We start from the raw sequence: 27,932 nt of genomic DNA, 5'->3' as shown, positions 1-27,932 counted from the left end.
TCATGGCTCACACGATGCAACTTGTGTACTTGCAGAAGTTCCATTGTTATTTCATAAATGTGACTTTTGTATGATGTCACAGCATCCACCTCATTTTGACATTATTGCTGTGGACCTCTATGCATCCCAGCCATTCTTAGATGAGCGCCCATTTGGTGTTCCAGGAACAAATGAAAATGGGAGTTCCCCAAAATTACTGGAGACATTCTTGCCGTCATGCGAGTTTGTCCTAGAAAATTCCTTAAAGACCTTGTAATGCTGCAGAAGTTTGAACTGCATGGACATGATTAAGGTAGTTGGTGCTTTTTGAAGGCTGTGCTAGGATAATTAGCAAGGAGAGAGAAGGAATACAAAGCTCTGCATTGTGTCGAAGTGTTTTTCCCTCAAGTGGCTGTGGACAAAATGGGGAAGGGGATTAGCAGACAATGGGCTTTTGTCTCGGATATCCTGACCAACCTTTGATAACAGTCCCGGCCTGAAACCCACTGCCCCCGGGTGCATGAAACATCTTTGTGTGATCATCCAGCCCTTCTCCCCAACTCCAAATCCCACTTCTTCTCTCACTCAATCCACAGAGCATTTTTTTTCAAGCATTGGGCCTAGAACTTTTTATTTCATTTTGTGCATCTGTAATGACCCAGCAGCAAAAATAGGGCAGGCAATACAGTGTAAACTACAAAGGCGGATAGGTGGGGCTTGGTGGGCAAAGCTCCCTTGTGGCGCTGTGAGAGAACTGAGGCGGAAAGTCGGGGAGGCCAAAAGGGCTATGGCTCCTCTCGCTCTCCCTTGTCATGGCCTGAGATCCAGAATGCAGGCAGGGTTATTCTCTGTTTGATAAAAGGAGAAAAAAAAGAATGTATGATTCCAGAGGCAAAAGGAATTTCCTAATGCTAGGACAGATCATCAAATAACAAGAGGGCAAAGTATAGAGACGTGTGTGTGTGTGTGTGTGTGTGTGTGTGTGTGTGTGTGTAACGGCACCCCCAGTTACTGATTGGTTCAACACTTATCCTATACAAGTTAGTCCTCAGTTAATGACTGCCTTGTCTAGTGATGGTTCAAACTTTTGATGGCGCTGAAAAAGTAAATTTTACCATTGGTTCTCAAACTTGCAGCTGCTATAACATCCCTGCAGATCAATATTTACAAGCTTCACAGCCAATTTCCAAAGTCAATGGAGAAATCACAGCAAGCTGCAAGTTGCAGTCACGGAATGTTGTGCTTAATGATCACAGGTTGAACAACCACAGCAGAACTGACTTTGTGAGTCCAGCACAGTCAAGTGATTCACTTAAAAATTGTGTCCTGTGAGGTACCCATTCCAACTGCCTTGGTTAACTGAGGACTACCTGTATAGTAGATTAGCTGCCACTTTGTATAAATCCAAAGTCTCCCTCCCCAAACAATCATCAATTTGGAGATCTAGAAATGTTGTTTGTCTCACCTCAAATGCACACATATTTAGTCTTCCTGGATAAAAAATAAGTGTATATCTCATTTAACACAAAGTCTGCAAGTTGAATATTGAGAAAGAGGAGGTTGGGACTGACCTTCTGCTCTTGTAGACTCTGATGTTTTCTTAAAAACATCCTTATCCAAAAAGGATATTCATGCACTTCCTATGGATTTCTTTCAAATTAATGATATTTTAGGACACTATAGATTTTCATGGCCTTAAGACCTCAAGATCCACCAGGGCTCCAATTCTCAATTCGCCACTAATGGCAGTTATTTAAATAAAATGTCCCAAAAGTGCTTTTTCGAAGAGGCAACGGGACTTTCTGGTTTTTCTTTGAAGATGTTTCACTTCTCATCCAAGAAGCTCCTTCAGCACCGACAGGATAGTGGGGAATGGCTGGGCTGGAGAACTGAAGAAGCTTCTTGAAGAAAAGTCTTCAAAGAAAAACCAGAAAGTCCAGTTGCCTCTTGAAAAAGCACCTCTGGGACAACCATGACCTGGAGGACTGAGAAATATCTCCATAAATATTTAAATAAAGTACTGTATGGACAAAAGCAACTATGGGAGATTTCAATCTTCTTGCTGCCATTTGTCACTCACAGAAAATGTGCCTGGCCTTTGATTACTCCTTAGAGATAAAGATAAGATAAAGCATTAGAACAATGTTTGGTGGACAACTGGTGGCATTTCTTTTTGTTTATATTTCCAAATATTTCTACTAACTATCCCAACATGGTTCTCTCAGGTAAATAACCCACTGAGATCTTCTCTTGTAGACAGAAGTGGTACAACCCACTTTATATAAGGACAGCCATAAAGGAAACTATACAATGATCTTAAATAAATGTGGTTGTTTTCCATACCCCTGAGCTCATGAGACTATCCTAACTCTTACTGAATCTCCCCAGCTTCACACTTACACTTTATTGTCCTTGAATTCACGCAGGGCATCCCTGGCCACTATATCCATGAATTTGTCATCATCCAGAGGAACACTTCTTGGCACAGTCAAGGAGAAGGGCTCAGAATCAAAGACCTTGACAGTCACTTGAGTGTCAGGAGTTTGGGATGTGTCTTCTGGACTGGAAGGTTTCACCTTTAAAAGAGGAGGACCAAGCATTAGCAGTGCCTGAACCTATCAAAATTCTAGTTATTTTTAATGGGGCAAAAAGTTTGCCTTCCACCACCCACCCACACCAGTCTATGAACACGAAACACAACAAGTAGAGAGAGAGATAAATCCAATTCCTCTCTGTTTTTTATTCAAGCAGAATACCTGATCTTCTTTGGGTAAGTCAGCAGTTCTTAAAAACAATCTTGCAATCCCAGATATCCCTCTACAATGAAATAATATATCCAAGCAGGTAGAAGCTGCCCATTTGCTATGTCCATAGGTGTATACTAAGAATACTCCCAAAGGTTAGAAGGGAGGATGCTCAGGAACAAACTTTCTCAGCAGCGGTTCCCATTCTGGAATACCCTATCCTCCATCTCTGACATTAGGATGGCCTCCTCCTCCCTGCTGTGCATTTTGATACTCTCTTCTGGCAAAACTTCAGAGTAGAAGAAGCTATCATCTAATAGGAGGCAACTTCTCAGAAGGGCAAAGAGTTGAGATGCTGTATGATACTAAATTACTGATGTTTTTACAATCCTATTGGAAGCTACCTAGAATTGGCAAATAGGCATCATACTAATGGATGTAAACAAATATGTTTACATGCAGGTGGAAGACTCAGTGGCTACATTCACACATGTTAATGTTAGTTAAAATGTTTGTCGCTTAGTTTGTGTGCACACAGCTATTTGCCTACTTTATAACTTAATGGACTTTACAAAGCCAGTGAAGGGGCTAAGTCAGCAATCAAATTAAGCAAGTGGGGGAAATGCAGTCAATAACCTACCATGATAACCTTCAGAAGCTTGTCATTCCGGGTGCGGTTGGCTAGCTGAGATACCCAGCCAAACTGCCGGTTGAGGTGATCCAGGATGGCTGTGGTGTTGAGCATTTCTTCCTGGAAAGCCTTGAGGATTTCATCGTATCTCCAGGTAAATCGTTCAGCCAATCGCAGGGCATCATCAAAGCGTTCCTTCATTTGTCTCTGACCTGGATCCGTCTGGGAGCAATCTGTATGGATTTGAAGAAGATGGAGAGCAAAAGCAGATCCAGGTATGAAAAAAGTGAAGACTTCCTGATGTGACTGTAAGGACAGGCCATATAAGGAGTTTCAGAAATGGTACAGAAGTGGTTTTGGCCACTGCTTTTTTCCAGGATGTTTTGTTATCTTCTCAGTTCTGGGATCTTCAGGTGATCTATCATTCAAGGACAAAGAAGGCCTGACCTGGCTTAGCTTCTTATGGTCAGTCAAGGCTGGTTGGTTATGAATTTCTCCTGCTGTGACACTTGCAAACACTTCACAAAGTCACCATACTTCTATTTTCAACTAAAAACTAGAAATCTACTTCATTCATTCATTCATTCATTCAATTTCTTTAACCACCCATCTCAGTCAATGACCTGATAAGTTTGATGTCAGACCTGCAGCCATTTTCCTTTTGGATCTTTGGCCTGCCACACTTTCTATTATTCTACTATGCTGTTTCTTTTGTGGGAAAATGGGAGGGGGGATTGTAGGAGTGAGATGCGATGTAGCCATAACAAAATTCTTTCTAGAAAACCAAGGTCATCCTTTGTCTCTGCACCTCTGCACCTGACTGGAACTGGATGGGTGGAACTGCCATCATGGCAGTGGAAGATTGGACCATGTGATGGACTTGTGGGTGTGGGGGCAAGAGCATGAATTTTCAACTGGGTGGGGGAAACCGGGAAGCTTTCAGATTCGGGTTTTCCCAGATGTGCCAACATGACTCTCTTAATAAATTGGAACTTTGAGCAATACTTTGCCTCGGACTCTGATTTAATTTTGGATGCCATTTGGAACCCTGACATTGGATGTAAGTTAAAAATAGCATCAGCATAACACAAAAGTTATATTCGCATTCTATGTTTAACTAAATCAGTTACAGGTAGCTGCATTCATGCAGCACATTAAATTTCGTCCATTTTAAGTTTTTTATGACATTTAGCACATTATGTTAACCCACCTCCATTAGCTTAATTTATAATTAATGTAGGGGATGAATTAATTCAGTAACTGAAACAAGTTGTTACATGAACACAACCAAATGTCATGATGGCAAAAGGAAACAAGTTATAAGAACTCTGCATCTAAAAAACAACTTTTCTTTCAGTAGCCCAGAGATGGGCGAATATCTGCAATGGTTTTTTTTTTTTTGCAACCCAGCCAAAATCATACCGCCAAAATTTAGTAGCAAGCCCCCAAATATTGGAGATGCTATTTCCTACCAATTGTGAATGAAAAATAAAAGATATACAAGCCATAAGATGTAGCTGCCATCTAGGTAAGCCCAAAGGGCATTGAAAATGTGCACAAGAAAATCCCAGCCGTTCTTGCTTTGTATAGGTCTGTGATGGCAAACCTATGGCATGCATACCAGAGTTGGCACACAGAGCCCTTTCTGTGGGCACCCGTGCCATCAATAGCTGTTCTTCCGGGTTCCGTCACATGCATGCAAACCAGTCAGCTGTTCCCTTGCGGGTTCCAGCACTCCGGTGAGCACATGCTCCAGTTTCAGCACTTGGTACCGAAAAGGTTAACCATCACTGGTATAGGCAATTCTTGTCTTACAGCTGCAATTGGACCAGCGCCTAATTTTGTTACCTTTTTGCCATGGTTAAGAATATCACTACAGTTGGTAAGTGAATCGTATAGTTGCTTCCTCCATCAGCTTTGCTTGTCAGAATGGTCTGGGAAAGTCCTAACAGTGATCATATGACCCTGGGATGCTGCACCCTTGTAAATACAGGTAGTCCTCGACTTACGACCACAACTGAGCCCCCTGTTGCTAAGTAAGACATTTGCTAAATGAATTTTGCCCCATTTTGCAACCTTCCTTGCCACAGTTCTTAAGTGAATCACTGCTCTTGTTATATTAGTAACACGGTTAGTTAAGTGAACCTGGCTTCCCCATTGAATTTGCTTGTCAGAAGGTCGCAAAAGGGGATCACATGACCCTGGGATACTGCAACCGTCATAAATATGAGTCGGGTGCCAAGTGTTCTGAATTTTGATCACATGACCACAGGGATGCTGTAAGAGTCGTGTGAAAAACAGTCATAAGTCACTTTTTTCGGTGCTCTTGTAACTCTGATCACCAAGTGAACTGCTGTTAAGTCGAGGTCTACCTATACATGCTGGTTGCCAAGCACCCAAGTTTTGATCTTGGGACTGTGGGGATCTTACGAAAGTCGTAAGTGTGGGGATCAGCTGTAAGCCACCGTTTTCAATGCCCAGCGTTCCTTCAAACAATTGCTAAACAAATGGGTGTAAATTAAAGTCTACCTGCACAACTGATGCTCTTTAATAGCAATAGCACTTAGACTTATATACCACTTCACAGTGCTTTTACAGCCCCCTCTAAGCAGTTTACAAGGTCAGCATATTGCCCGCAACAATCTGGGTCCTCATTTTACCCACCTCGGAAAGAAAAGATGGAAGGCTGAGTCAACCTCGAGCCTGGTGAGATTTGAACTGCCAAATTGCAGGCAGTCGGCAGTCAGCAGAAGTAGCCTGTAGTACTGCACTCTAACCACTGCACCACCATGACTCATATAATATAATGTGCCCATTTATAAATAAAAAAATAACTACTGTGTTTCCCTGAAAATAAGACATGCTAGGAAGGATGGAAGGCCGAGTCAACCTTGAACCGGTCAGGATCAAACTCAGACTGTGGGCAGAGTCAGCCTGCAATACTACATTCCAACTACTGCGCCGCTACGGCTCTTTTAATAAATCATGTTTGTCAACGATCCCATCAAACCATGGTTGTCAGCTGCAAAACGAGTCTCTGCCTTCCATTTCACCCTCTTCCACTTACCTACAGCCAGGATTGCCTGACATTTGTCGCATTTTTCCTTCATTTTCAGGCAGCCAGCAGAATTGTGACGGATCTCACGGCACACCATCCGGTTGTCATTGCGATCTGGAGCTGCTAACAGAAAGAATGATAGCAGACATCACAACAGACCCCCGTTTATAGTACACATGCACACACCCTTGGGACACGATTTGGAGTTGAAAGAATGAAGACCATCAAACTGTTCTTGACAGCCTGAGCAGCAAAGCACAGTGGGAATGGCAGAGGGACCTTACCTTGCCATATTGGAAATTGGGAGGGGGGGGAATAGAGGAGGGGAAAGGAGACCTCCTTGCTAATCATTACCATCAAGTTGCCAAATGAGTTTGTCCCATGACAAGTCAAAGACACTAAGTCTGCTGGTGAACAAGGAGCTTACTATGATTATGAACCAAGCAAGTATTTCTTCAATCCTTGGGAATATGCTAGGTACCAAAAACTACATCTCCCCTTTTTATGCCCAGTAAAACTTGTTTCCCTTTGTATAACTGGCGGGAGTAGGCAGGCAAATATAGGTGTTTGAAAGAGCTCCAGTGGCCAAGCTCAATCGGCAGTCCAGGATCTCACCTTACCTGTTGGGATTTGATCAAAAGAAAACTCAGGGATTCCTCCTAGACCCGGGGGGTCCCACTCCATGCCTTTCTCAGCATCCTGAAAGAAATGCTGGCTCATCTGATAGAAGGGTTGGAAAATCTGGTAGAAACCTTGATGGGGGCTGCTGAAGAACTGAGAGAAAGGGCGCGTATTCCTGGCAATCCGGGAACGGGTGAATGGGATGCGGATACTGTGGAAGCTATCCTGGAAGCCACCGAATGGCCACTGGAAGAAGGGGGAGAGTTTCTCATACGCCTGACTGCTCTCTTGGAAGAGGTCGTCCACGCCATCTTCCACTAGACCGTAGCGCTCCTCGAGATCATCCAACCTCCGGCCCTGTTCTTCATCTACATCCATCAAGGAGTCGATGCGCTCCCCATTCACCCAAATGGAGAAGGGAGAAGAGCGGTTCAGGAACTCTTCCAGCTGAAGGAAAAAGTATCAAATCATAAGATCCCTCCAATTGAAAGGCTATTGTAATTAGAAAACAAACAATAAACTGCTTAGAAAAGTAGTATGGTAAGAATTCACAAGTTAATCAAGAGAGGGATTATCTATCAGAACTGTCTGTAAAGCTTCCATAGGTCATAACGCCATGCCCTTAAACCCAGAGTCATCCATGATTTCACCCTATCCATTCCCTTCCAGAATCAATTTAAGTTTACTTTTAAATTCTAAATCAGCATTCCTTAAGGTGATGACCAGGTGTACTGGACAAGTTCTATTATCCCCAAGTAGTACAGCTAGTGGGAATTGTGATACAGACCTCAAACAGGATCAGGTTGGAAAAAGCTTCAGCCAAATACTTTCAAGAGAACTCTCTTCCTTCCTGTGCATTCAGCTCAATGCACCCGATGATCTGATCTGTAACCCACTTCCAACAAAGGAGAATGAAGAATAAAGGTTCCCAGCTACATCAGAATGTGATTAAGTTCATTTCGGAGAATTTGAAGAGCCAGGAAATTGAGTTTAGGCCATTATTTGAGAGGGGAAATAATTTATTAGATGTAGAGGGTTTCACTTTCCTGTACAGCTGGCTGTACAATTGCTTGTATGATTGAACAGGTGGTGCCAAAGTTTGGTTGACCTGAGATCATTTAAGGCAGGTATTTTATTAAAAATCCTGAACGGCAACTTTTCAAATGGACTTAACCTTTTCCAAATTTGGAATGTGCTCTTGAATGTGGATTCTTCAATCAAGAGAAGGGGCACATATTTCAGTGAGGCTTATCCAGATTTTAATTTTGTATCCTGGGACACCTCAGCCATAAGGCTCAGCTCAGACGATACCTTGAGGGTTGCAAGATTCACCTGAATCTCCAAACTGCAGTTATCCAGAAATCCAAGGCTAAGAAAGCAACATCGCGTGGCTCACTCACCTGCCTGCCAACCAGGCCAGCACCGCTATGGCATGTCCGAGTATAGAACTTCATGCAGGTCTGCTTCAGGCATGGCTTGCATTCTTCCCAGAGAGCCAGCATAGTGTCATTGCACACTTCCTGTTCATTCAGTTGCTTCTCCATATCTTTTGCAATGAGGATAGCTTCCTGCAGAGGAAATAGGATCATTAGGATTTTCCTAAAGGGCCAGCAATAGAACAAGAGGAACTAGAGCTGGAATGGAATGGAAGGCAGTGGAAAAGGAAGAAAGACCAAGAAAAGGAAGATTAAGAGCAGGTGGAAAGAGCAGGTGAGTTCCCTTCAGTTTCAACATGTCCCAAAGGTACTTTTGAAAAAGACAGCTGGACTTTCTGTTGTTTTTTTTCCAAAGACATTTCACTTCTCATCCAAAAAGCTTCTTCAAAGCAGAAAGCAGAAAGCCCAGTTGCCTCTTGAAAAAGCTCCTTTGGGACAACCATGACCTGGAGGACTGGAAATCTCCATAGACATTCAGTTTCAACAATTAGGTGCAAGCAGTGGTGGGATTCAAATTTTTTTACTAGTGGTTCTGTAGGCGTGACTTGGTGGGTGTGGCTTGGTGGGCATGGCAGAGAAAGGTTACTGTAAAACAGTGGGTCTCAACCTACCTAATGCCACAACCCTTTAATCCAGTTCCTCATGTTGTGGTGACCCCCAACCATAAAATTATTTTATGTTTTCCGTATTTTTTCAAAAATATGTGTTTTCCGATGGTCTTAGGCGACCCCTGTGAAAGGGTCGTTTGATCCCCCAAAGATGTCCCTACCCACAGTTTGAGAACCACTGCTGTAAAATCTCCATTTCCTCCCCACTCCAGGGGAAAGCTACTGCAAAATCCCCATTTCCTCCCAATTAGCTGGGACTCGGGAGGCAGAGAAAAGATGCGGTGGAGCCAGTCAGAAGTGGTATTTACTGGTCCTCCGAACTACTCAAAATTTCCACTACCGGTTCTCCAGAACTGGTCAGAACCTGCTGAATACCACCTCTGGGTGCAAGACTCAAAGGGCTTAGGGGGAAAAATCCTAATTCCTTGGAGCATTTGCACCCTGTTTTTGGAAACACACGATATAAGAGCCAGTAGGCAGCAGAGAAGGGGATCTCGCATCCAAAGGAGATTAAGATGGTGAAAGTAGAACTGGATGAGCGGCAGACCAAGAGGATCAATGAGCACAGAGCCAGGAAAAGGATTAGGGACCCTCTGCAGAGAACTGATGAGATTCCAGGACAAACAACTTGGAGAAGAGGCTTTCTTGAGAGAAGCAAGTCAGCACCACTAAAAGAAAACCATGGAACAAGGTAGTCCTGACATCCATACAGAGCCTGGGTTCACCAGTGTGCATAAAAAGGTTGTTTCAAGGCTTTTCAATTATTTTAAGGTAACGTGCTACACTTGGTTATCTTTTTAATGGATTAGCATGCCAGGTGAACCTAGCCCATTTTGTTAGTTGGTATTTCATCGTAATATGCAAACCCAGGAAATGGGTTAATCCAAGTTAAATGTGTCATGATGAGGACAAAATTAAATTAATTAAAATTTAAAAACCCTGCTGCCACTCATAATCAATGTACAAATAAAGGGGAAGAAACTACTTGATGCACACCATATCAGAGGGTGGGGCTAGCTGCATAGCCTCCCTCCCACTATTTATCCTTATAAACATGATGCTGCAAGCTACCGTATTTTTCGGAGTATAAGACAGACCTTTTCCCCTCAAAAAAGAGGGTGAAAATCTGGGTGCGTCTTATACACTGAATGCAATATTTTTTGCCTCCCAAAACACTTCCCCCTTCACCAAAATGGCCGTGCATAGCCTTTAGGAGGCTTCAGGGTGCTCCCGAGGGCTGGGGAGGGCAAAATTAGCAAAAAAAAAGTCTGTGTTTTGCCTCCCCTCCCCAGCCCCCAGGAACACTCTATAAGCCTCCTAAACTTAGGATATGCATGCCCATTTTTTGGCAAAAAACGGGCCAGTTTTCACGAAAAACAGGCCTTTTTTTGTTCTCCCCCCCCCCCCCGGCGCACTCTACAAGCCTCCTAAAGGCTATTCATGCCTTTTTGATAAAAAACCGGGCCCTTTTTTGTGAAAAACAGACTGTTTTGGTGCATCTTATACTCCGAAAAAACAGTAGTTGTCAAGTCTTTCCCAGCTTGGTGCTCGCCAGATAATGCCAGCAACTGCAGTTCCAACTTAAATTGCAATCATCTTCTGTAAACATTAAGCTGGAGAAGGGTGAGCTAGTCATTTCATAGCAATAGTTCTACTCCACACTAAAAATGTAACCAAAGCTTGTGAGTTACCAGCTAGTAGGTCATGGAGAGAAACTGCCACAAAGAAGAGGAAGTCAAACTATTCTCCAAGGCACCCGAGTGTAGAACAAGAAGCAGTGGGTGGAAACTAATCAAGGAGAGAAGCAACTTAGAAGTGAGGAGAAATTTCCTGACAGTTAGAACAATTAATCAGTGGAACAGCTTGCCTCCAGAAGTTGTGAATGCCCCAACACTGGAAGTCTTTAAGATGATGTTGGATAGCCATGTGTCTGAAATGGTATAAGGTTTCCTGCCTAGGCAGGGGGTTGGGCTAGAAGACCTCCAAGGTCCCTTCCAACTCTGCTATTGTATTGTATTGTAACTTGGGAATCTAGGTTAGGCTGGGGAGAGAACTCCCTTGCCCCTTTTTGAATGGCAAACCAATAAGACTTTTGAACCAACTGAGGGAAACAATCACAGCATCTCAGAAAGCCTGCTGACAACAGACCTCCTTCTTCTTCTTTGTGTCTTCCAAGTTATTCAAGATCTCCTGGTGGTCATTGCTCGTCTGCTCCATCAACAACTTCATCTGCCGGACTCCATTGATAGCGTTTTCCAACTCTCCATCAATGTACCGGCTTCCTTTTTCAGACATTTCTGTAAGAAGGAAAAGGGGGAGGGGGGGATTGCCACATCAGCACCATTCTCATATGCTATTTCCCAGTGCACAATATTAACAGGCATATGGAATGTTTTAGGTTCTGTAAAATAAAATGGAAATCGTTTTATAGAAAGCAAGAACATAACAAGAGAACTGGTTACTTTTCAGCACTTAGTTCCTGGGTGATCTGACTTTAAAACTGATCTGTAAGGTTTAATATATGTTACCCAACAATTTACATATGCAACCTGTACTTTTGCATGTTACACTGATATGATTCATGTACTATTAGCAGACTCCATATTAAAATGTAATGTACACAAGCCAGAGCCATCCATATCTATAAAGAGTCAGAGGTAAGTTCTGGGGAATTTCTACTGTAGATATAGATGAGGGAGGCAAACACATTGTTCAGATACACTGTGCTAAAAGCAATTAATAGGGATGTGTCTTATTTTGAGTTTTTGCAAATCAAACATTGTTTTGGGGAACTATATTAAAAATCCATTGCAGAAATACTGTATAGCTGGAGTTAGCCCTCCCCAAAGTAGTGCCCTTCAGATCCACTAGCAAGCCCCAGAATTAGCAGCAAGTATGATCAAGAGCTATTGTTCTTCTTTGCTTCTCTCCCTTCAACTCCACATCGATCAGACAAACACGTGCCAAGATCAAGAGAAGTCATTGTTCCTTTCTATTCTGCATTGGTCAGGCTGCACTTGGAATACTGAGTCTAGTGCCAGGCAACTCATTTTAGGAGGGACTCTGACAAACTGGAGTGCAGCCAAAGGACAACAACAATCAAATTAATAAACAATCTGGGAAGATTAAATGTATGGAGGTAAGGTTGAAGGTACTGGATTGTTGTCAGTTGCGATGTCGTGTCTGACCAATTGCGACCTCATGGACAACATTCCTCCAGGCCTTCCTGTCCTCTACCATCCCCCGGAGTCCATTTAAACTCACGCCTACTGGTTCAGTGACTCCATCCAGCCACCTCATTCTCTGTCGTCCTCTTCTTCTTTTGCCCTCAGTCATTCCCAGCATTAGGCTCTTCTCCAGTGAGTCCTTCCTTCTCATTTGGTGGCCAAAGTATTTGAGTTTCGTCTTCAGGATCTGGCCTTCTAAAGAGCAGCCAGGGTTGATCTCTAATACTGACCGGTTTGATCATCTTGCAGTCCAAGGGACTTGCAGGAGTCTTCTCCAGCACAATAGTTCAAAGGCCTCAATTCTTTGCCGCTCAGCCTTTCTTAAGGTCCAACTTTCACAGTCATACATTGCAACTGGGAAAACCATAGCCCTAACTATACGCACTTTTGTTGGCAGGGTGATGTCTCTGCTTTTTAGTATGTTGTCTAGATTTGCCATAGCTTTCCTCCCCAGGAGAGAAGGTACTGGATATATTTAAGCAAAGACTTTATGAGTTATGATAGGTGTCTGTAAAATACAGTTTCTGCAGCATGGTTTTTCATTTTAAGATAAAAAACAAGCATAGCTTTGTGCAACTTTAACATGAACTTGAACTTCTAGAATTCCCCAGCCAGCTAATCTCAAAGTTGCCAAGGTTGAGAAACAATGATCTGCAACATCTTTTATCACATAGAAGACAAGGAAGAATTTTTCAGATATGTTCCGGAAGACATGGCAAGTACCATGAATTTAAAATATGGAAGCAAACTTTGCATGCACATCAAGAAAAAAGAATCCTAATGGCAGATACTGTATGTTCACTCATGGAAATGACAGCTTTCACTGATTGTTTGAGAACAGATTCCTGCACTGAGCAGACTTCCCATCACAACAGTGCTTAGGAATTAAATCATGCTACGTTATTATTGGAGAATATATTGCTTCTATTTTTTTAATTGTCCAACAATAAGAAATAAAAGACAAGTGAACAGTTTTCTGTCATCCAAGAACACCGAATGAAGCCTAGATCTTCCGTATGCAATCCTGACAGATGATGCAGCAAGAAAAGGAGAAAAACGAGAACATTTCAAATCAAGAGTTTACGAAGAAATGGAAGAGGTTTCGAGGGACCCTTCAGAGTTAATCAGTGGAACAACTTGCCTCCAGAAGTTGTGAATGGTCCAACACTGGAAGTTTTTAAGAAGATGTTGGATAACCATTTGTCTGAAGTCGTGTAGGGTTTTCTGCCTAAGCACAGGGTTGGACTAGAAGACCTCCAATGTCCCTTCCAACTCTGTTACTCTGTTCTGTTCTATTCTAGTTGAACTAGAGAAGCATCCAATTCTTGGAGAACCCTGGCTGACCAGGTTACAAAGGGCATAGGGCAGCTTTCTAGCAACAGCATTAAGCAGATCCACAACCAAATATAACAAGAGGAGTAAGTAGAAGTGTAAGAAAAATAGAAAGGCATGACATGAATTGCTCATCTGGGAAATGATTAGACTATGTTGATGCATGTTTCTTCTTCACTTTTTCTCATTCTTACAGGATATGAGTTACAATAAACACACTTTCTTGAACCCCACTTCAAGGAATTCAGAGTCACTGTATCAGTGAGAAGGGTGGCATAGAAGTTCATTAAATACTGTAAATAAGAAACAAGCATAACTTTTTACAAACACCAGCATTTTTTCAATTGTTTTATACTGATCAGCTTATAAAGAGAGAGGCCCACAAATGCCAAATAACTAAGCGGGGATTTGTTTATGGATTTTCTAAAAGGTTGATAATCCACATCAGCCTCCCTCAACCTGGTACTACTGTACCTTCCAAGTACGTCAGACTACAACTTCCATCATCCCAGCAACAGCCATGGAGGATGGATTGTTACATAAGAAATCCATGATTTTTTTTAAAAAAGTTCTTGATTTCTACTTCCCTCAAGATAGCAGTATTTAAAGGGTGAGTGCAATTATTCTCCGCTAGGCCACAGGTATAGATAGTCCCCAACTTACAGCCACAATTGAGCCCAACATTTCTGTTGCTAAGTGAGACATTTGTTAAGTGAATTTGGCCGCATTTCATGACCTTTTTCTTGCCACAGTTGTTAAGTGACTCACTGCAGTTTTTAGTAGCACGGTTCTTAAGTGCATTTGGCTTCCCAGTTGACTTTGTTCGTCAGAGGGTCGCAAAAAGATGATCACATGACCCCAGGACACTGCAACCGTCATAAATACAAGTCAGTTGCCAACCATATGAATTTTGATCATGTGACCATGGGGATGCTGCAAAGGTCATCTGAGAAACAGTCATAACTCACTTTTCTCAGTGCCGTTGTAACTTTGAATGGTCACTAAATGAACTGTGTAGGTCGAGGACTACCTGTATATTTAAAGATGTCGAAAAATAGTATTTTGTCCAACAGTCATCAAACCCACCCACTGCTTGGTTTGAAAGATGGCTTTAGATTTCATTTAGCACCTCCGGTTCAAAGTGCTGGTATTTGCAACATTTTTTTGCCTACAACAAACATTGGAATGCTCTGCAATGAAGATGTGGACGTGAGCCAGAAGCATGCAAGCCATTTCTCTCTGTCTCTCTCCCTCCCCCCCCCCCGCGATTTTTTGCATGGAGCAGAAATGAGAAAATGTGTGTCCCTCCAGGATACACAACTCAGGGCAGGATTCTGACTGTTGTTCCTGTTGCCGCATTGCAAGGTTGGCCAAAGTGAATCCCACAGTAGATCCAAACGTGGGTTGCTACCGGTTCGCCCGAACCGGTAGTGGAAATTGCAACTGGGTCACCGAACAGGTAGGGACGGTAGGCTCGCCATGCCCCCGAACCAGTTCTCCGGTTGCGGCAACATGTTGTTGTTTTTTTTGCATTTTTAATGTTCTGCACATGCGCAGACCTATTTACAGGCAAAGCACATGTGCACTGAACTAGCAGTAACGCCGGCAGCAACCCACCCGAGTAGACCATGTTCAAATTGTTTTAAGGGACTGGGTAGAGTGCGGGGGGAGAGTGGTGATACGAAGTGCCTGCAGAAGAGAATATCAGAACATTTAATGAAGTTAGAGAGAGAATAGGCTTTTCCACTGAAGTTAAGTTTATGTCTCCTCCCATTACACATATCTCCCTTCAGAGTCGCAAGAACCTGGCCGCATATAAATTTAATAATTAGTATTATTCAACTGTAGGCAGATGTTGAGACTAGAAAAAGTGCAGAGAAGAGCAACCAGGATGATTAGGGGATTGGAGACTAAAACATATGAAGAAAGGTTACAGGAAGTGGGCATGGCTAGTCTAGTGAAGAGAAGGACCAGGGGAGACATGATAGCATTGTTCCAATATTTGAGGCGCTGCCACAGAGAGGAGGGGGGGCGGGCGTCAAGCCGTTTTCCAAAGCACAGACAAGGAATAATGGATGGAAACTGAAGGAGGAGAGATTCAACCTAGAAATAAGGAGAAATTTTCTGACAATGAGAATAAGCAACCAATGAACAGCTTTGCCTTCAGAAGTTGTGGGAGCTTCATCACTGGAAGCTTTCAAGAAGAGTTGGACTGTCATCTGTCAAAAATGGTGCAGGGTCTGCTTGGACGTGGGTGTGGTGGGGTGTTGGACTAGATGTCCTACAAGGTCCAATTCTGTTAATCTACATCTATAAAATTGCTTCTACTTTGGCTGCAGCTTTTGTTTCCCTTATAATTCATGGTAATGCATATTACTTAAAAAAAAAAACTATTCAAGTTCATTAAGTCAAAGCCACCTCCGCTTCTTCCATCTGCTTCTCCTAAACAAACCTTGGACCTTTCCACAAAGGTATTATAAACATTTCCTTGCTGCCCTTTGGGGAAATAGACTTGACTGAAAGCCTCTTGCATAATTTGGCAACACGGTCAAAACAAATGACAAGGCAGCTTTAATTTTGCTCAAACTAGCTACAAACTGCTGTGAGTCATGCTTCTGGGAAGTGACTTCATGACCCAAATGGCTGGTTCTGAAATAGTGTCTTTATAAACGCTGCCAGCGATTTTTCTCTTTTTGCCAGTGTGGGCCTCTTGTGGTTCACAAGACGACGTTTTGGCATCTTTTGCAGTTGCAAAAATCATGTACACTGGACAAGGACCTGGTCCAGCACATCCACTAATTCACCCCTAGCCCACCCGGGGTTTCTCCCAAAAGCTCATAACTGGCTGCAGTTCAAATCCACAAATTCTTTGCCAACCAGGGGAAGAAAGCCATCATTTCTAATTAACAGGCATGTACTCACTCTGAAGCTCATTAGGAGGAACAAGACAATGGCCCCCTTGCAAAGAAACCAAGATTCCCAACAATGAGAGCAACAGAGTGGGAATCATTTTCTCAATAGAAGGAAATCCAGATTCCTGCAAAAAGAAAAAGAAAGGAAAATAAAATGAGAGAGCCATATTAGTCTACTAAATAACAGAGACCAGACAATACATCTCATTGATTTTTCTTTAAATAGTGGAAACATGAAATTGAAAAGCCTGCATTTCCTCTGGAGAAATTAAAATTAAAAGCTATATAGCATATGTAATAGATATAGGATGTTTTATTTGCAATGCAGGGACTTTGGAGTTCCTTGCAACACAGCTTCTTGTTAATCACCATCAGACAAGTGCTGGCAACTTCTCATTCCAATGATCGACTAGAACAACATACAGAACCTTAGATCTTCCCAAAGTTTCATCCCCGACTATTAGCCACACTAGATGAAGCTATCAGCAATACATTTTGCACCACAGAATCCATACCCTTTTGGGAGAAGTGTTTTAAATTAAATAGTCTGCTGGTTTCAGTTTGAAACTCTGCCAGAAAGCATGTTTTGTAGTTCAACTTGCTTTCGGGGAATGACGTCCAATGTATTGACCACGATTAGCAATTTTTAAATCAAGAATTTTATTTCTTGCTTTGAATTTTTAGCAAATAATGGAGCAGAAAACAATAAAAGCATGGTGTTGACTGACTGACACAATGCTGTTGTTTACTACTTCATGGGTAAGAATGAAGGCCAAAACAGGAAGATTTGCTCCATACCCAATTACTTCTGTAATTCTTTAGTTTCCAACATCAAAATTAATTTAACATGTTCCCCAGGCTGAGAAGGCTGTCCCTAAAATGAACTGACTGGGAGCTCAGGCAAGCCAACTGGCAATACCGTAACCATTTTGGACCAGGATATCTTCAGAGCAACAGGTCAATGTCAGCATAGATATGAACCAGTAAACTGAAGTTTTCTTAGACTGTGGATTATAATCCCCTGGGAGATTGACAAATACATTTGAGGGAGGCCATACATTCTTTGTCTGCCTGACAATATATAGCCTTTCCTGCTTCGCCAGTCTGTCCACAGGCTCCAAAACCATGCTGCCTTCTAAAGGTCTTTGCCTTCCATGGAATGACTGCCAATTTCTCCCAAGAACCACCCAAGTGACCCAGGATGGATTAAGGCACTCCTGGAAGGAGTCACATTCCATCTCTTCCAAAGTGCTTCTTGTAGGGCCATCATGCTGGGTCCTAGCACAGAGTCTGTGTTCTGCTCCAGGAAGTCCAAACACTGTGATTTCTTCTGTTCTTTGAAGAAGACACCTCACAGTGGGAAACTGGTGCTCTTACAAATACATTTGGAGCCAGGGTGATGTGCCTTCGCAAGAAATCCAGAAGAAGTTCACTTTGGAAGAGGAAAAAGCAAAGTGATGCATCTCCAGAGGTGATATTCAGCCAGTTCTGACAGGTTCTGGAGAACCGGTAGCGGACATTTTGAATAATTCGGAGAACCGGCAAATAGGCTGGCCCCGCCCCGCTGCCTCCCAGCTTCCCATCTTCTTTTGTTGCCCTGAACAGGAGAACGGAGCTGGAAAGCAGGTTAGTGGGGTGTGGAGGAAATGGGGATTTTGCAGTATCCTTCCCCTGCCACGCCCACCAAGCCACGCCCACCAAACCGGCAGTAAAAAAAAATGTGAATCCCACCATTGTGCATCTCCATTCCATGAGCACTGGCTGCATTACCAAGAATGATTATAAATCTTAGTTTAACGATGTCCTGAAACCTGATGAAATTATACAGTATTCATAATTCCATGAGATGGCATGAAGATGCTGCTGAGAAGTGTTTTGGGAAAGCAAATATGGAATTCATTTGAGCTCTGTTTTGCAACCACCTGGACTCTATAATCCCCTGTGGTTTCTTATCCCATGATTGGCTTCACAGCCTGCTTAGCCAAGGTATTAAATTAATGCATTTTCTGGGCTTACACTATACGCTGAATCATTACCTAACCACATGGTTTTGAATTGACCTAATGTTATGCCATGTAGGGGAAAAAATCAAAGTTAAATGTAACCAAACTTTGAAGTGATGTGCATTCAGCCACTGCAGTACATCTCTACCTTGTTCAAAAGGGGCATATGGCACAGCCATTCAGTTTTTAATGTACATAGGAGGGGGGAAAGATTATTGCCCAAAATATGAATATTCATTTTCTTCCTTTTTTTTCTCTTTCCTCTACTCCCCACCTCATCCCGTTACCCATTTACTAAAAAGACAAGAGATTCAATAGTAGTGAAACCTCTAGATTTCTCTTTGAACAACTGAAACTCAAATCCACCTATGATTACCTTCTTACCTCTGACTTCAATTAACATAAAAAGGAAATGGGTCAAGTTGTTTTTTTTTAAAAAAAAAAAGCAGTGCTCCAATAGTCAAGAAGGAAATTCCACCAAAAAAAAAAGATTATATTTCAATGAGGGAAACAGCATTTTACACCAAGCAAAAAAGGACAAATTAGAACACAATGTTTTTCAAACTTGGCAATCTTGGATTTCAATGCCAGAATTCCCCAGTCAACAAGGGAAATTTTGGGAGTTGAAGTCTACACATCTTAAAAGTTACAAAATTTGAAAAACACTGAGTTAAAATATGCACCTTTGTTGCCAAAACTTATAACCATATTTTTCCTATGTTCTCATTCAATTGCTCAAGTAATGCAATCCACAGGGATAGAATGGGATGGTCTTGCCTTGGTTAGCTAGAGCAGATTAAAAGGTGTATGTATGTTTCACTGTGTGGTGTCTAACGGTTTACATCTTGGATTTTTCACAGCTACCATAAATCTCAAGGAATACATAGCAAGAGAATTCCTCCCACAGAAGAAAGTTTTCAGATTTCAGGCAAACAGAGATGCCGCAGGGTGATGGGAAAATATGAAACAGAAAACAGCTGCACCCAGAGGAGCACTCTCTGCCACCCTGAACAAGAGGCAGCTCAAAGACACCACTGAGAAAAAAAATCAAGAGGGATTCTCAAGTACCAGCAGAAGAAATTATCTATACCTCAAGGCTGAACTATGGAGTTTTTGGAACTCTCTAACCTTGGTTGTTTGCTTGCAAACATTTGTTACCCATCCAGGCAAAACATCTGCAAGCAAACAGCTAAGATCAGAGAGCACCAAGGCAGAAAAACAAAAACCACATTTGCAGATTTAAAAAAAAACCAACAGGGAAATTGCTAACCAGACTACCATATGGCATTGCCCAATGAGAGAGCCTGCAAAAAGCCAACCAATTACCATCTTGCCAAGATTCACAAAGACACCGAACAATGCAGACTTTGACTCATCCCCATGTCTGTTCTCCCAGATGGACACATGACATAACAAAGGATAGGAAAAGTGGCCAGCCTGCCCAACTTTAATAGCCAGCTAGATTCTTCTCCAGACAAGGGGAGCAAATTGTGCCAATATATTTGCTTTCCAGATAACCTCTTCTATTGTGCCCAACTAAAGAAGAGTTGCATAAGAGCCATCTCACTTGTATTCAAGGCTAGCGAGAGGACAGATGGTTTTCATGGAGAACTACAAAGGGTGGGCTGTGGTAGTGGGAGGTCACAAAAGCAGGCTCTGTGGCCTCAATTTTTCATGGAGGAGGAGGCCCCAGTAAAGCACCCACCGTTTTATGATGTTGTCTCCAAACAAAGCAGGCAGACAAAGCAGAACAGAAATAACAGAAAGTGGGTTTTTTCCCCTCAAAACTTTTTTTTAAATAAACAAAGCCCAATAATGTTAATTGGACACATCTGGTAACAACTCATAGAATATTAGTGATGCTTTGCATTGGGTTGAAGAGAGGGACAGGAGTGCCTTGTTTCGGGAGACATAGCATACTCTGCTGTTATACAAAATTAAATTAAATAGTAGTAGTGGTAAAAGCTTTTCATGAATTTCTGTACCAGCATCAACTTATGGAATGCAGTGGGTCTTTTTCAATGAGTATGAAGTACAGGTAGTCCTCCAGTTATGACCACAACTGAGCTCAAAATTCCTGTTGCTAAGCAAGACAGGTGTTAGATGAATTTTGCTTCATTTTACAACCTTTCCTGCCTCAGTTGTTAAGTGAATCCCTTCAGCTGTTCAGTTAGTTACGTGGTTAAGTTAATATGGCTTCCCCATTGACTTTGCTTGTCAGAAGGTCGCAGAAGGTATCACATGATGGGATACTGTAACTGTCACAGAGGTGGTATTCAGCAGGTTCTGACCAGTTCTGGAGAACCGGTAGCGAAAATTTTGAGTAGTTCGAAGAACTGGGAAATACCACCTCTGACTGGCCCCGCCTCCATCTATTCTCTGCCTCCCAAGTCCCAGCTGATTGAGAGGGAATGGGGATTTTGCAGTAACCTTCCCCTGGAATGGGAAGGGAATGGAGATTTTCATTTCATTTCATTTCATTTTATTTGTCTTGTATGCCGCCCACTCCCGGAGGACTCCGGGCGGCTCACAACAGACAAGGGAAAGGGGACAAGACAACATTTTTAAAAAAAGGCGCAACATTCACAATTTCCATGGGGCTGGGTATTTCACAAGCCCACCGCCTGCTGGAGCAGCCAGAACTTGGTGGCTTTGCGGAAGGCCAGGAGGGTAGTAAGGGTCCGGATCTCCACAGGGAGATCATTCCAGAAGGCTGGAGCTGCAACAGAGAAGGCTCTCCCCCGGGGAGTCGCCAGCCGACATTGGCTGGCAGATGGAATCCAGAGGAGGCCTAACCTGTGAGATCTTATCGGTCTGAGGGAGGTAATCGGCAGGAGGAGGTCTCTCAGGTATCCAGGTCCGATGCCATGTAGGGCTTTATAGGTAGCGACCAGCACCTTGAAGCAGATTCGGAGACTAATGGGTAGCCAGTGCAGCTCACGGAGGATAGGTATCCTTTTACAGTATCCTTCCCCTGCCACACCCACCAAGCCACACCCACCAAACCGGTAGTAAAAAAATTTGAATCCCACCACTAAAGTGTCATAAATACATGCCAGTTGCAAACATCCAGGGCTGAATCATGTGACCACAGGAATGAAGCAAGGGTTGGGAGTTTGAAAAACAGTCCTAAGTCACTGTTTTCATTGCCCTTGTAACTTCAACTTCATTGAATGGTTGTAAGTCAAAAACTACCTGTACTCTTTGTTGTGATCTTAATGGGGGCTACATTTGATCATTAAACTGGGTTTGTCACACAAAGATTAGCTGCAGGCTCTGTTTTTAGATAACATCCACCCATGTTCACGCTAGTAGCACTCTAACCACAACCACATTCTCCACAAAGCAGGTGATGTCTCTTCGTCAGTTCCAATAAAAGCCCCTTTTAAAAATAATTTATGAATGTCATTATTCCTAACATCTGTTTTTATTTTTGCATCTACATCCCTGCTTTCTCTCTCAGGGTAACAGTCTGCAGCAGTTTCCTGACAGTAAGCCACACAAAACTTTGAAGACTTAGTTCTGAGTTGATATTGTACTGACAAAGTTGGTACGTTAGAAAGTATAAATCTTTACACTGCTCTCCCTCCACCCAATGACAGAGAATGGGAGAGGGAGAGTTTGGTCTTGCTAGTGTTCAACTCCCCTTAAAATGATAGGTTACAAGAACTTTTTATAAAACCACCTATTTTTCAGAGTGCGATGGGTTACTTGTGAATAGGGACTTCATAAAAGCTATGGAGTCCATTCCAACAGAAGTCTCAGAGGAAGAGTCCTGTAGGGAATATGAATCAATTTTCCTAGACAAATTTCCTACAGTACTTGCCCCCTTCGAGGCTGCTACATAAGGGGGAAAAGAGTGTGCTTTAATCCTTTCAATAAATTAATTCCTGTTGTATAAAGGAGAAAGGATCTGACCAAGTCCTTGGCTACGCAGACCTTAGTGGCGTGGGAAACGAGCAGCAGCAAACAGGACCCTGATCGCGCTGCCAAGGGGAACAGCCACCGCTCAGTGAAAGACAGCACGCTGGCTTTGTCTGCAGAAGGAGACCGAGATCTGTGGTTAACGGCTCTCAAGTAGCAGGGTCAAGGCATCTGTTGTGCATACAGAAGGTCCCAAATTCAATCACCGAATTTAATCTAAAAGGATCAGTTAAGATTTCTCTGCCTGACATTCTAGAGCGCTGTGAACGGTCAGCATAGACAATGCTGGTTGACATGAAGCAAGGAACTGACCTAATTGGTTAGCTTTGCAGACAAGTTTCTCACCACACAATACATCCACCCACATTTGAGAAAAGGCACAAGAGATGGTGGTCATTTCAAAGAATTTTGCATTAGGTGAGCCTTTTCCCATGACTCTACTACTCATTTGCACAAAGAGTCTGAATGCCATTTAGAGAGATTTGGGGGTTGACTGCAGATAGTTTTTTTAAAAAAACAATGGTGAATTACTGGAAATTAACAGGATGTGTTAAGAGGGCTGCTGTTGCAGCACTTAGATTTCAAAACAGTGCTTCAAAGTGTGTGTACGACAACTCCTTAAAATTTTACTGGCCTCAAGGATGCTCCCTAGGCAGGAGTGGATAAGAGAAAGAGAATAATATAAAGAACGGTGCACATGGGAGTGGGTATGCACATACTTAGATAGTACTGAGATACTTTGCAAACAAGAAAAAGAGAAGTAAAACTGGTTGTTACCTTATTTAAATATCACCTTTTATGTAAAAGAGAAAATTTTTCTTTCAGGCCCTGCAAAGGATACGGACCAGACTCACTAGATCCTGGACAAGATCATTTGGCTCCCTTCCCTACAGCTGGCCTTGAGCCTGGGAATCTTTATCAGCAGAGCAACAACATAGAAAGATAAATATTAGTTGTATGAATCAGGTTTTAGTTCTGGATCTCTGTCTTTTAACCAAGACATATGTGGAACTCCTCTATAATAATAATTTTTTTAAAAAAAAAAGTTCGACCTTGAAAAACTATCCTTTAACCTAGGGGTGTCAAACTCGATTTCATTGAGGGGCCACATCAGAGTTGTGTTTGACCTCATGAGGGCATGGCCAGGGTGGGCATGCCCAGCTCAATGTCACTCATGTCGGGGTGCCCTGTGGTGACCTTCTGAACTCCATTTTCGGCTGCCAAGGCCTGCTGCAACCCTCTGCCAGTGAAAACGGAGCTCTGTTTTTGATGGCAGAAGCACTACGGGCCAGTCCTTCGCTGTTTCCAGGGCAGTCCTGCAGGCCAGATCTAACTATCCTGCAAGCCAGATCCTGCCCCCGGGCCTTGAGTTTGACACCTCTGCTTTAATCTGAAAGCCCTTATAGACAAGCTGAAATGTTTAGCTAAGTTACAGTTATTTCAGGATGAAACAAAATGCTTTCTGCATATACTCGGAGGCATTCTTTATATTTTGCAGAGCTGGTTTCTAACTCAAGATCTACTTTCTCTACATTTCAAAACTCTGTTCCTATGTAACTTCTGGCTGTGGTGCCAGCTGAGATAGCAAGAAAAGTACAATGACACCAAAGTGTTCCTATAGGCTGTTTTGTTTTTAATAAAAAACATAATTGGGCACCAGCAAATCTTAACTCTTACCTCTTAGCTTAGAATTCAGTGGTAACCAGGCATCACAGAAATCTGCCTATGCCCAATAAAACCGAGGGCAATAAGCAAGCAGGCAAGCAGACTTTTTAACATATAAGATGCTTATAAGATGCCAGTATTTTGATCACTTATGATAGAAAAGATGACAAAGACTAGTCTCATGAATAGAAAGGTAACAGCGGATATGACAGTTTCTGCAAACATAAAATAAGTAGCAAACTCAAAAGGTGAGACCATTTGTCTCAGGTTCAAAGGCAGCCACCTAGAAGCATCTCTTTCCAAGTGTACATTTGTATAAGTCAGAACATACAGCTATCATTTCACATTCTATCATGTTCCTGGGGATAATGTTCAACATTATTTGCTTGTTGTTTGTTTGTTTTTTAATATTCCAGCACACCTATCTGATTTTATCCTATTTCAGAACAAAAACAAAGGTAATTATTAGAGAACGGGCAGTTCCAGTCCCATCATTAGAGAACGGGCAGTTCCAGTCCCACTTAAAGAACAACTTGCCCTAGTAGCTAAAAGCTTGGAAGACTTTTTCCAGCATCTGAAGGATAAACTTCAAAAGCTGCCCATGAATAACTGGGGCAGAAAAGGGGAAGGTGTGGGGGGGGGGGGAGAGACCGCAAAGCTTATGCGCCTGCCAAATCCAGCAAATCAGGTGATGTTGGAGATCTGCCAAGTTTTCAAAACTCTGTGCTTTCCAGTCCCCAAGTGACAGAAAAAGTTAGATCCTATAAGATCCTAGGAACTGGTTTTTGGTTAGTGTTAATCCCCCTTTCCCCACAGTCTAATATTTATTTTAAAAAACTGGTATGCATTGCTATAAGCAAAGAGGGGGTGAAGGTGGGAGAAATAAAGCTCTCGGTTCTATTGACCTGCTGCTTCAGTAGAAAAACTGGCCAAGATAGAACATGGGGGGAAAAGAAAATGACAATAGTTCAGGAACAGCAGATCAGCAGATCAAAAAGCAAATAAGACAGTGATTCACTCTTTAACCTTGGCTGGGACTGAACATGACCATGCACATTTTATCGTGGCTTCATTTCCCCAGCATCTAACGTTAGACTTCAAGCTAGAGACAGAATCATGTCATTTTGTACTCTGATAAGCACACTCACAAGTGGCAATAATTCGGTTCCACCACAAAACCGCGGAGGACAAAATCGCGCTCGCCGAAAGCGCGCATTTGGCGTCATCACAGCGCGATGAAAACATCGCGCTGTGATCGAAAAATGTAAAAATAAAGCGAAAACCTTACCCTAACCCCCCCAAACCTAACCCTAAACCTAACCCTTAACCTAACCCTAAATCTAACCCTAAACCTAACCGTTAATGTAACGCTAAACCTAACGCTAACCCTTAACCTAACTCTAAACGTAACCCTAACGCTCTAAACCTAACCCTAACCCTTAACCTAACCCTAACCCTAACCCTAACCCTAACCCTTATCTTTATGTGAATCGGCTTGCTTTAATTTTATTTCAATTTTTATTTTTTTCCGTCGCGCTGTGATGACGTCACATGCGCGCTTTCGTCGAGTGCGATTTTGTCCTCCGCGGTTTTGACGGGTCACGAATAATTCAATATAATAGGAGAAGGACTACAAAGCTGCTGTTAAGGATTACAGTGGGGCATGGCAGCAGAACTCTCCTTCTTGAATGTCTACGGAGATTACCAGTCATCCAGGTCATGGTTGTCCCAAAGGTGCTTTTTCAAGAAGCAATTGGACTTTCCAGAAAGTAGAGTGGCCTGTTGAAAAAAACCCCTTTGGGTCGCCTTCTTGAAGCTAAATTGTTTGCAATCTCCAGGAACACAAACCCTGAGTTTTAAAATGCACACCCTGGACACAACACCCTTTTCCTCATCTAGCCTGCTATTCCAAAAGCTGGGAGTCTTTGCTTGCTTTGCTTGGTCTTCCTTAATACCATACTTTTGAGTCAATGGGACACACCCATTGTATAAAACAGTGTTTCTCAACCTTGGTGACTTTAAATCCTGTGGACTTCAACTCCCAGAATCCCCCAGCCAGCAAAGCTGGCTGGGGAATTCTGAGAGTTGAAGTCCACAGGATTTAAAGTCGCCAAGGTTGAGAAACACAGGTGTAAAAGGAACAAGAACCAGACACAGAGCTGGGCTTTCACTATTAGGCAATATTACCCATCCCCTGATCTTGTTGTATGCTGCCTAGAATACCGTTGGTTGAGTTGGGTGGCCAGAAAAATATCTGAAATAAAGAAAATAAAAAATGTGCCCCCTTCAAATGCCCCACAACTTACCAAGAAACACCCCCCCCAACAGACACACACAAACATACACGTGAACTGAAGAAAATATCAATAGGAACGAAGAGGAGTAGTCACTGCTGCCAAGCCTAAATTTCCACCCTGTCCTACAGCAAAGTGGCATCACCAAGCTCACCGCAAAATTCAGCTGGGTGAGACTCATTAAGTGCTCAAATGGGACATTCACGGGAAATCTCAGGACTGCAAGATGGAAGAATTAAGCAAAAAAAAAAAAAAAAAAACCAAACCGAGGGTGGAAGCCTTGGCAAAGCCTTCAGTATGTGGTTACCAGATGAGCTTGTTGCCAAGTCTTTTTCACCTTTTACGTGGAAATGCTGGGCATTCATTGTGTGCAAAGCAGGTGCATATTATTAGGAGCCTCGCCCTCCCGTTCTAAGTTTCTCCCAAGCCCAGAGCATCCTACCCTCCCCAACCGGTGCCCCTCACACAACCTGCCCTCCACCCGTTTTCAGGCAAGTACGGACCGGCTACTTCTCCCAGTCATTTTCCCCCTAGTGGAGCCCAGCGTTCGAGCCAGGGTCCCCGGTCCTCTCCACTATAGCAATAGCAATAGCAGTAGACTTATATACCGCTTCATAGGGCTTTCAGCCCTCTCTAAGCGGTTTACAGAGAGTCAGCATATTGCCCCCAACAATCTGGGTCCTCATTTTACCCACCTCGGAAGGATGGAAGGCTGAGTCAACCCTGAGCCGGTGAGATTTGAACCGCTGAACTGCTGATCTAGCAGTAGCCTGCAGTGCTGCATTTAACCACTGCGCCACCTCGGCTCCACTAAGGACATCGTTCCTCCCGTAGCTCTCCCCAGCGCGGCCAAGAGATGCCCACTTCTGCCCGCGTTCCTACCGTTCCCAAGTTACATTTGCACCCGCCAGGGAGAGGGCGACGCTCTTCTCCACCTTCCAAAAGGAAAGGAGAGAAAACTGCATCGCCGCAAGTCATTCTTCCATCCAGGCGAAGTCAACTCCGATCCCCACCTTCGAGACTGTTCCAGCCTGAAGGAGAGAGTCGGAGAGCTGCGTCACCCCCGCTTCCCTCCCGCCGGCTGTCTGGACCTTTCGCTTTTACGCCCCGGCAGCAGCTAGCCTTAAAAAGCTCCCGGTATCTAACGGACGAGGGATTTACTTTCCCAAACTGGGTCCGCTCGCCCTTCTTGCTTGGTATGGAGATGTTTCCACCAGGCGCTGGGAGGTTTCCCTAAGCAATGGGATAAAAAGTCCTACCAGTCCTGCAGCGTTGGTACCTACTCAGCCTGGGCAAGCTCCCCCCAACCCCACCACCCCGCCCCACCCCCGACCCCGGTGTTCACATTACGTCCAGCTCCCCACCTTGACTCTGCCGCAGTTCGCCCCGGACAGGCTATGGCGCGGTGGCCGCCGAGGTCTTATATAGGCCACCGGCCCCTCCCACAGGTCCTGAGCTCATCACCGGCAGACACCATCCCGCCGCCCCCCTCCGCACG

General features: G+C 43.3%; 1 protein-coding gene across 2 annotated transcripts; it reads right to left on the bottom strand.

Annotated features, from left to right (window-relative positions):
- Positions 1–593: 593 nt before the first annotated feature.
- CLU (clusterin) lies at positions 594–27,932 on the bottom strand. Of its 2 annotated transcripts, none has more exons than XM_087717410.1 (9): positions 27,799–27,932; positions 16,559–16,673; positions 11,226–11,374; positions 8,434–8,601; positions 7,033–7,480; positions 6,422–6,532; positions 3,364–3,587; positions 2,380–2,555; positions 594–827 (listed from the first exon to the last, which is right to left on the bottom strand). In XM_087717410.1, exons 2-9 carry the CDS (start codon positions 16,644–16,646, stop codon positions 821–823), a joined length of 1,371 nt encoding a protein of 456 aa, XP_087573536.1. In that variant the 5' UTR covers positions 16,647–16,673; positions 27,799–27,932; the 3' UTR covers positions 594–820. The 2 variants fall into 2 exon arrangements, with proteins under 2 accessions (XP_087573536.1, XP_013912775.2); XM_014057300.2 differs by having other exon boundaries at positions 6,422–6,535; positions 27,799–27,931.

The sequence above is a fragment of the Thamnophis sirtalis genome, unplaced genomic scaffold, assembly GCF_051295495.1.
Source record: "Thamnophis sirtalis isolate CommonGarterSnake01/CBP01778 unplaced genomic scaffold, rThaSir2_p1.2 scaffold_6, whole genome shotgun sequence".
NCBI classification, from domain to species: domain Eukaryota; kingdom Metazoa; phylum Chordata; class Lepidosauria; order Squamata; family Natricidae; genus Thamnophis; species Thamnophis sirtalis.
This window is presented reverse-complemented; position numbering and strand designations above follow the sequence as displayed.

What these genes read in the sequence shown, in the direction of transcription:
- CLU (XM_014057300.2), bottom strand. Translation starts at nt 16,646, where the DNA reads ATGATTCCCACTCTGTTGCTCTCATTGTTGGGAATCTTGGTTTCTTTG. An exon ending in TCCTCCTAATGAGCTTCAGA is followed by an intron (nt 11,375 to 16,558) that starts GTGAGTACATGC and finishes TCCTTCTTACAG; the next exon opens with AAATGTCTGAAAAAGGAAGC. An exon ending in CTGGCCTGGTTGGCAGGCAG is followed by an intron (nt 7,481 to 8,433) that starts GTGAGTGAGCCA and finishes TTTTTCCTTCAG; the next exon opens with CTGGAAGAGTTCCTGAACCG.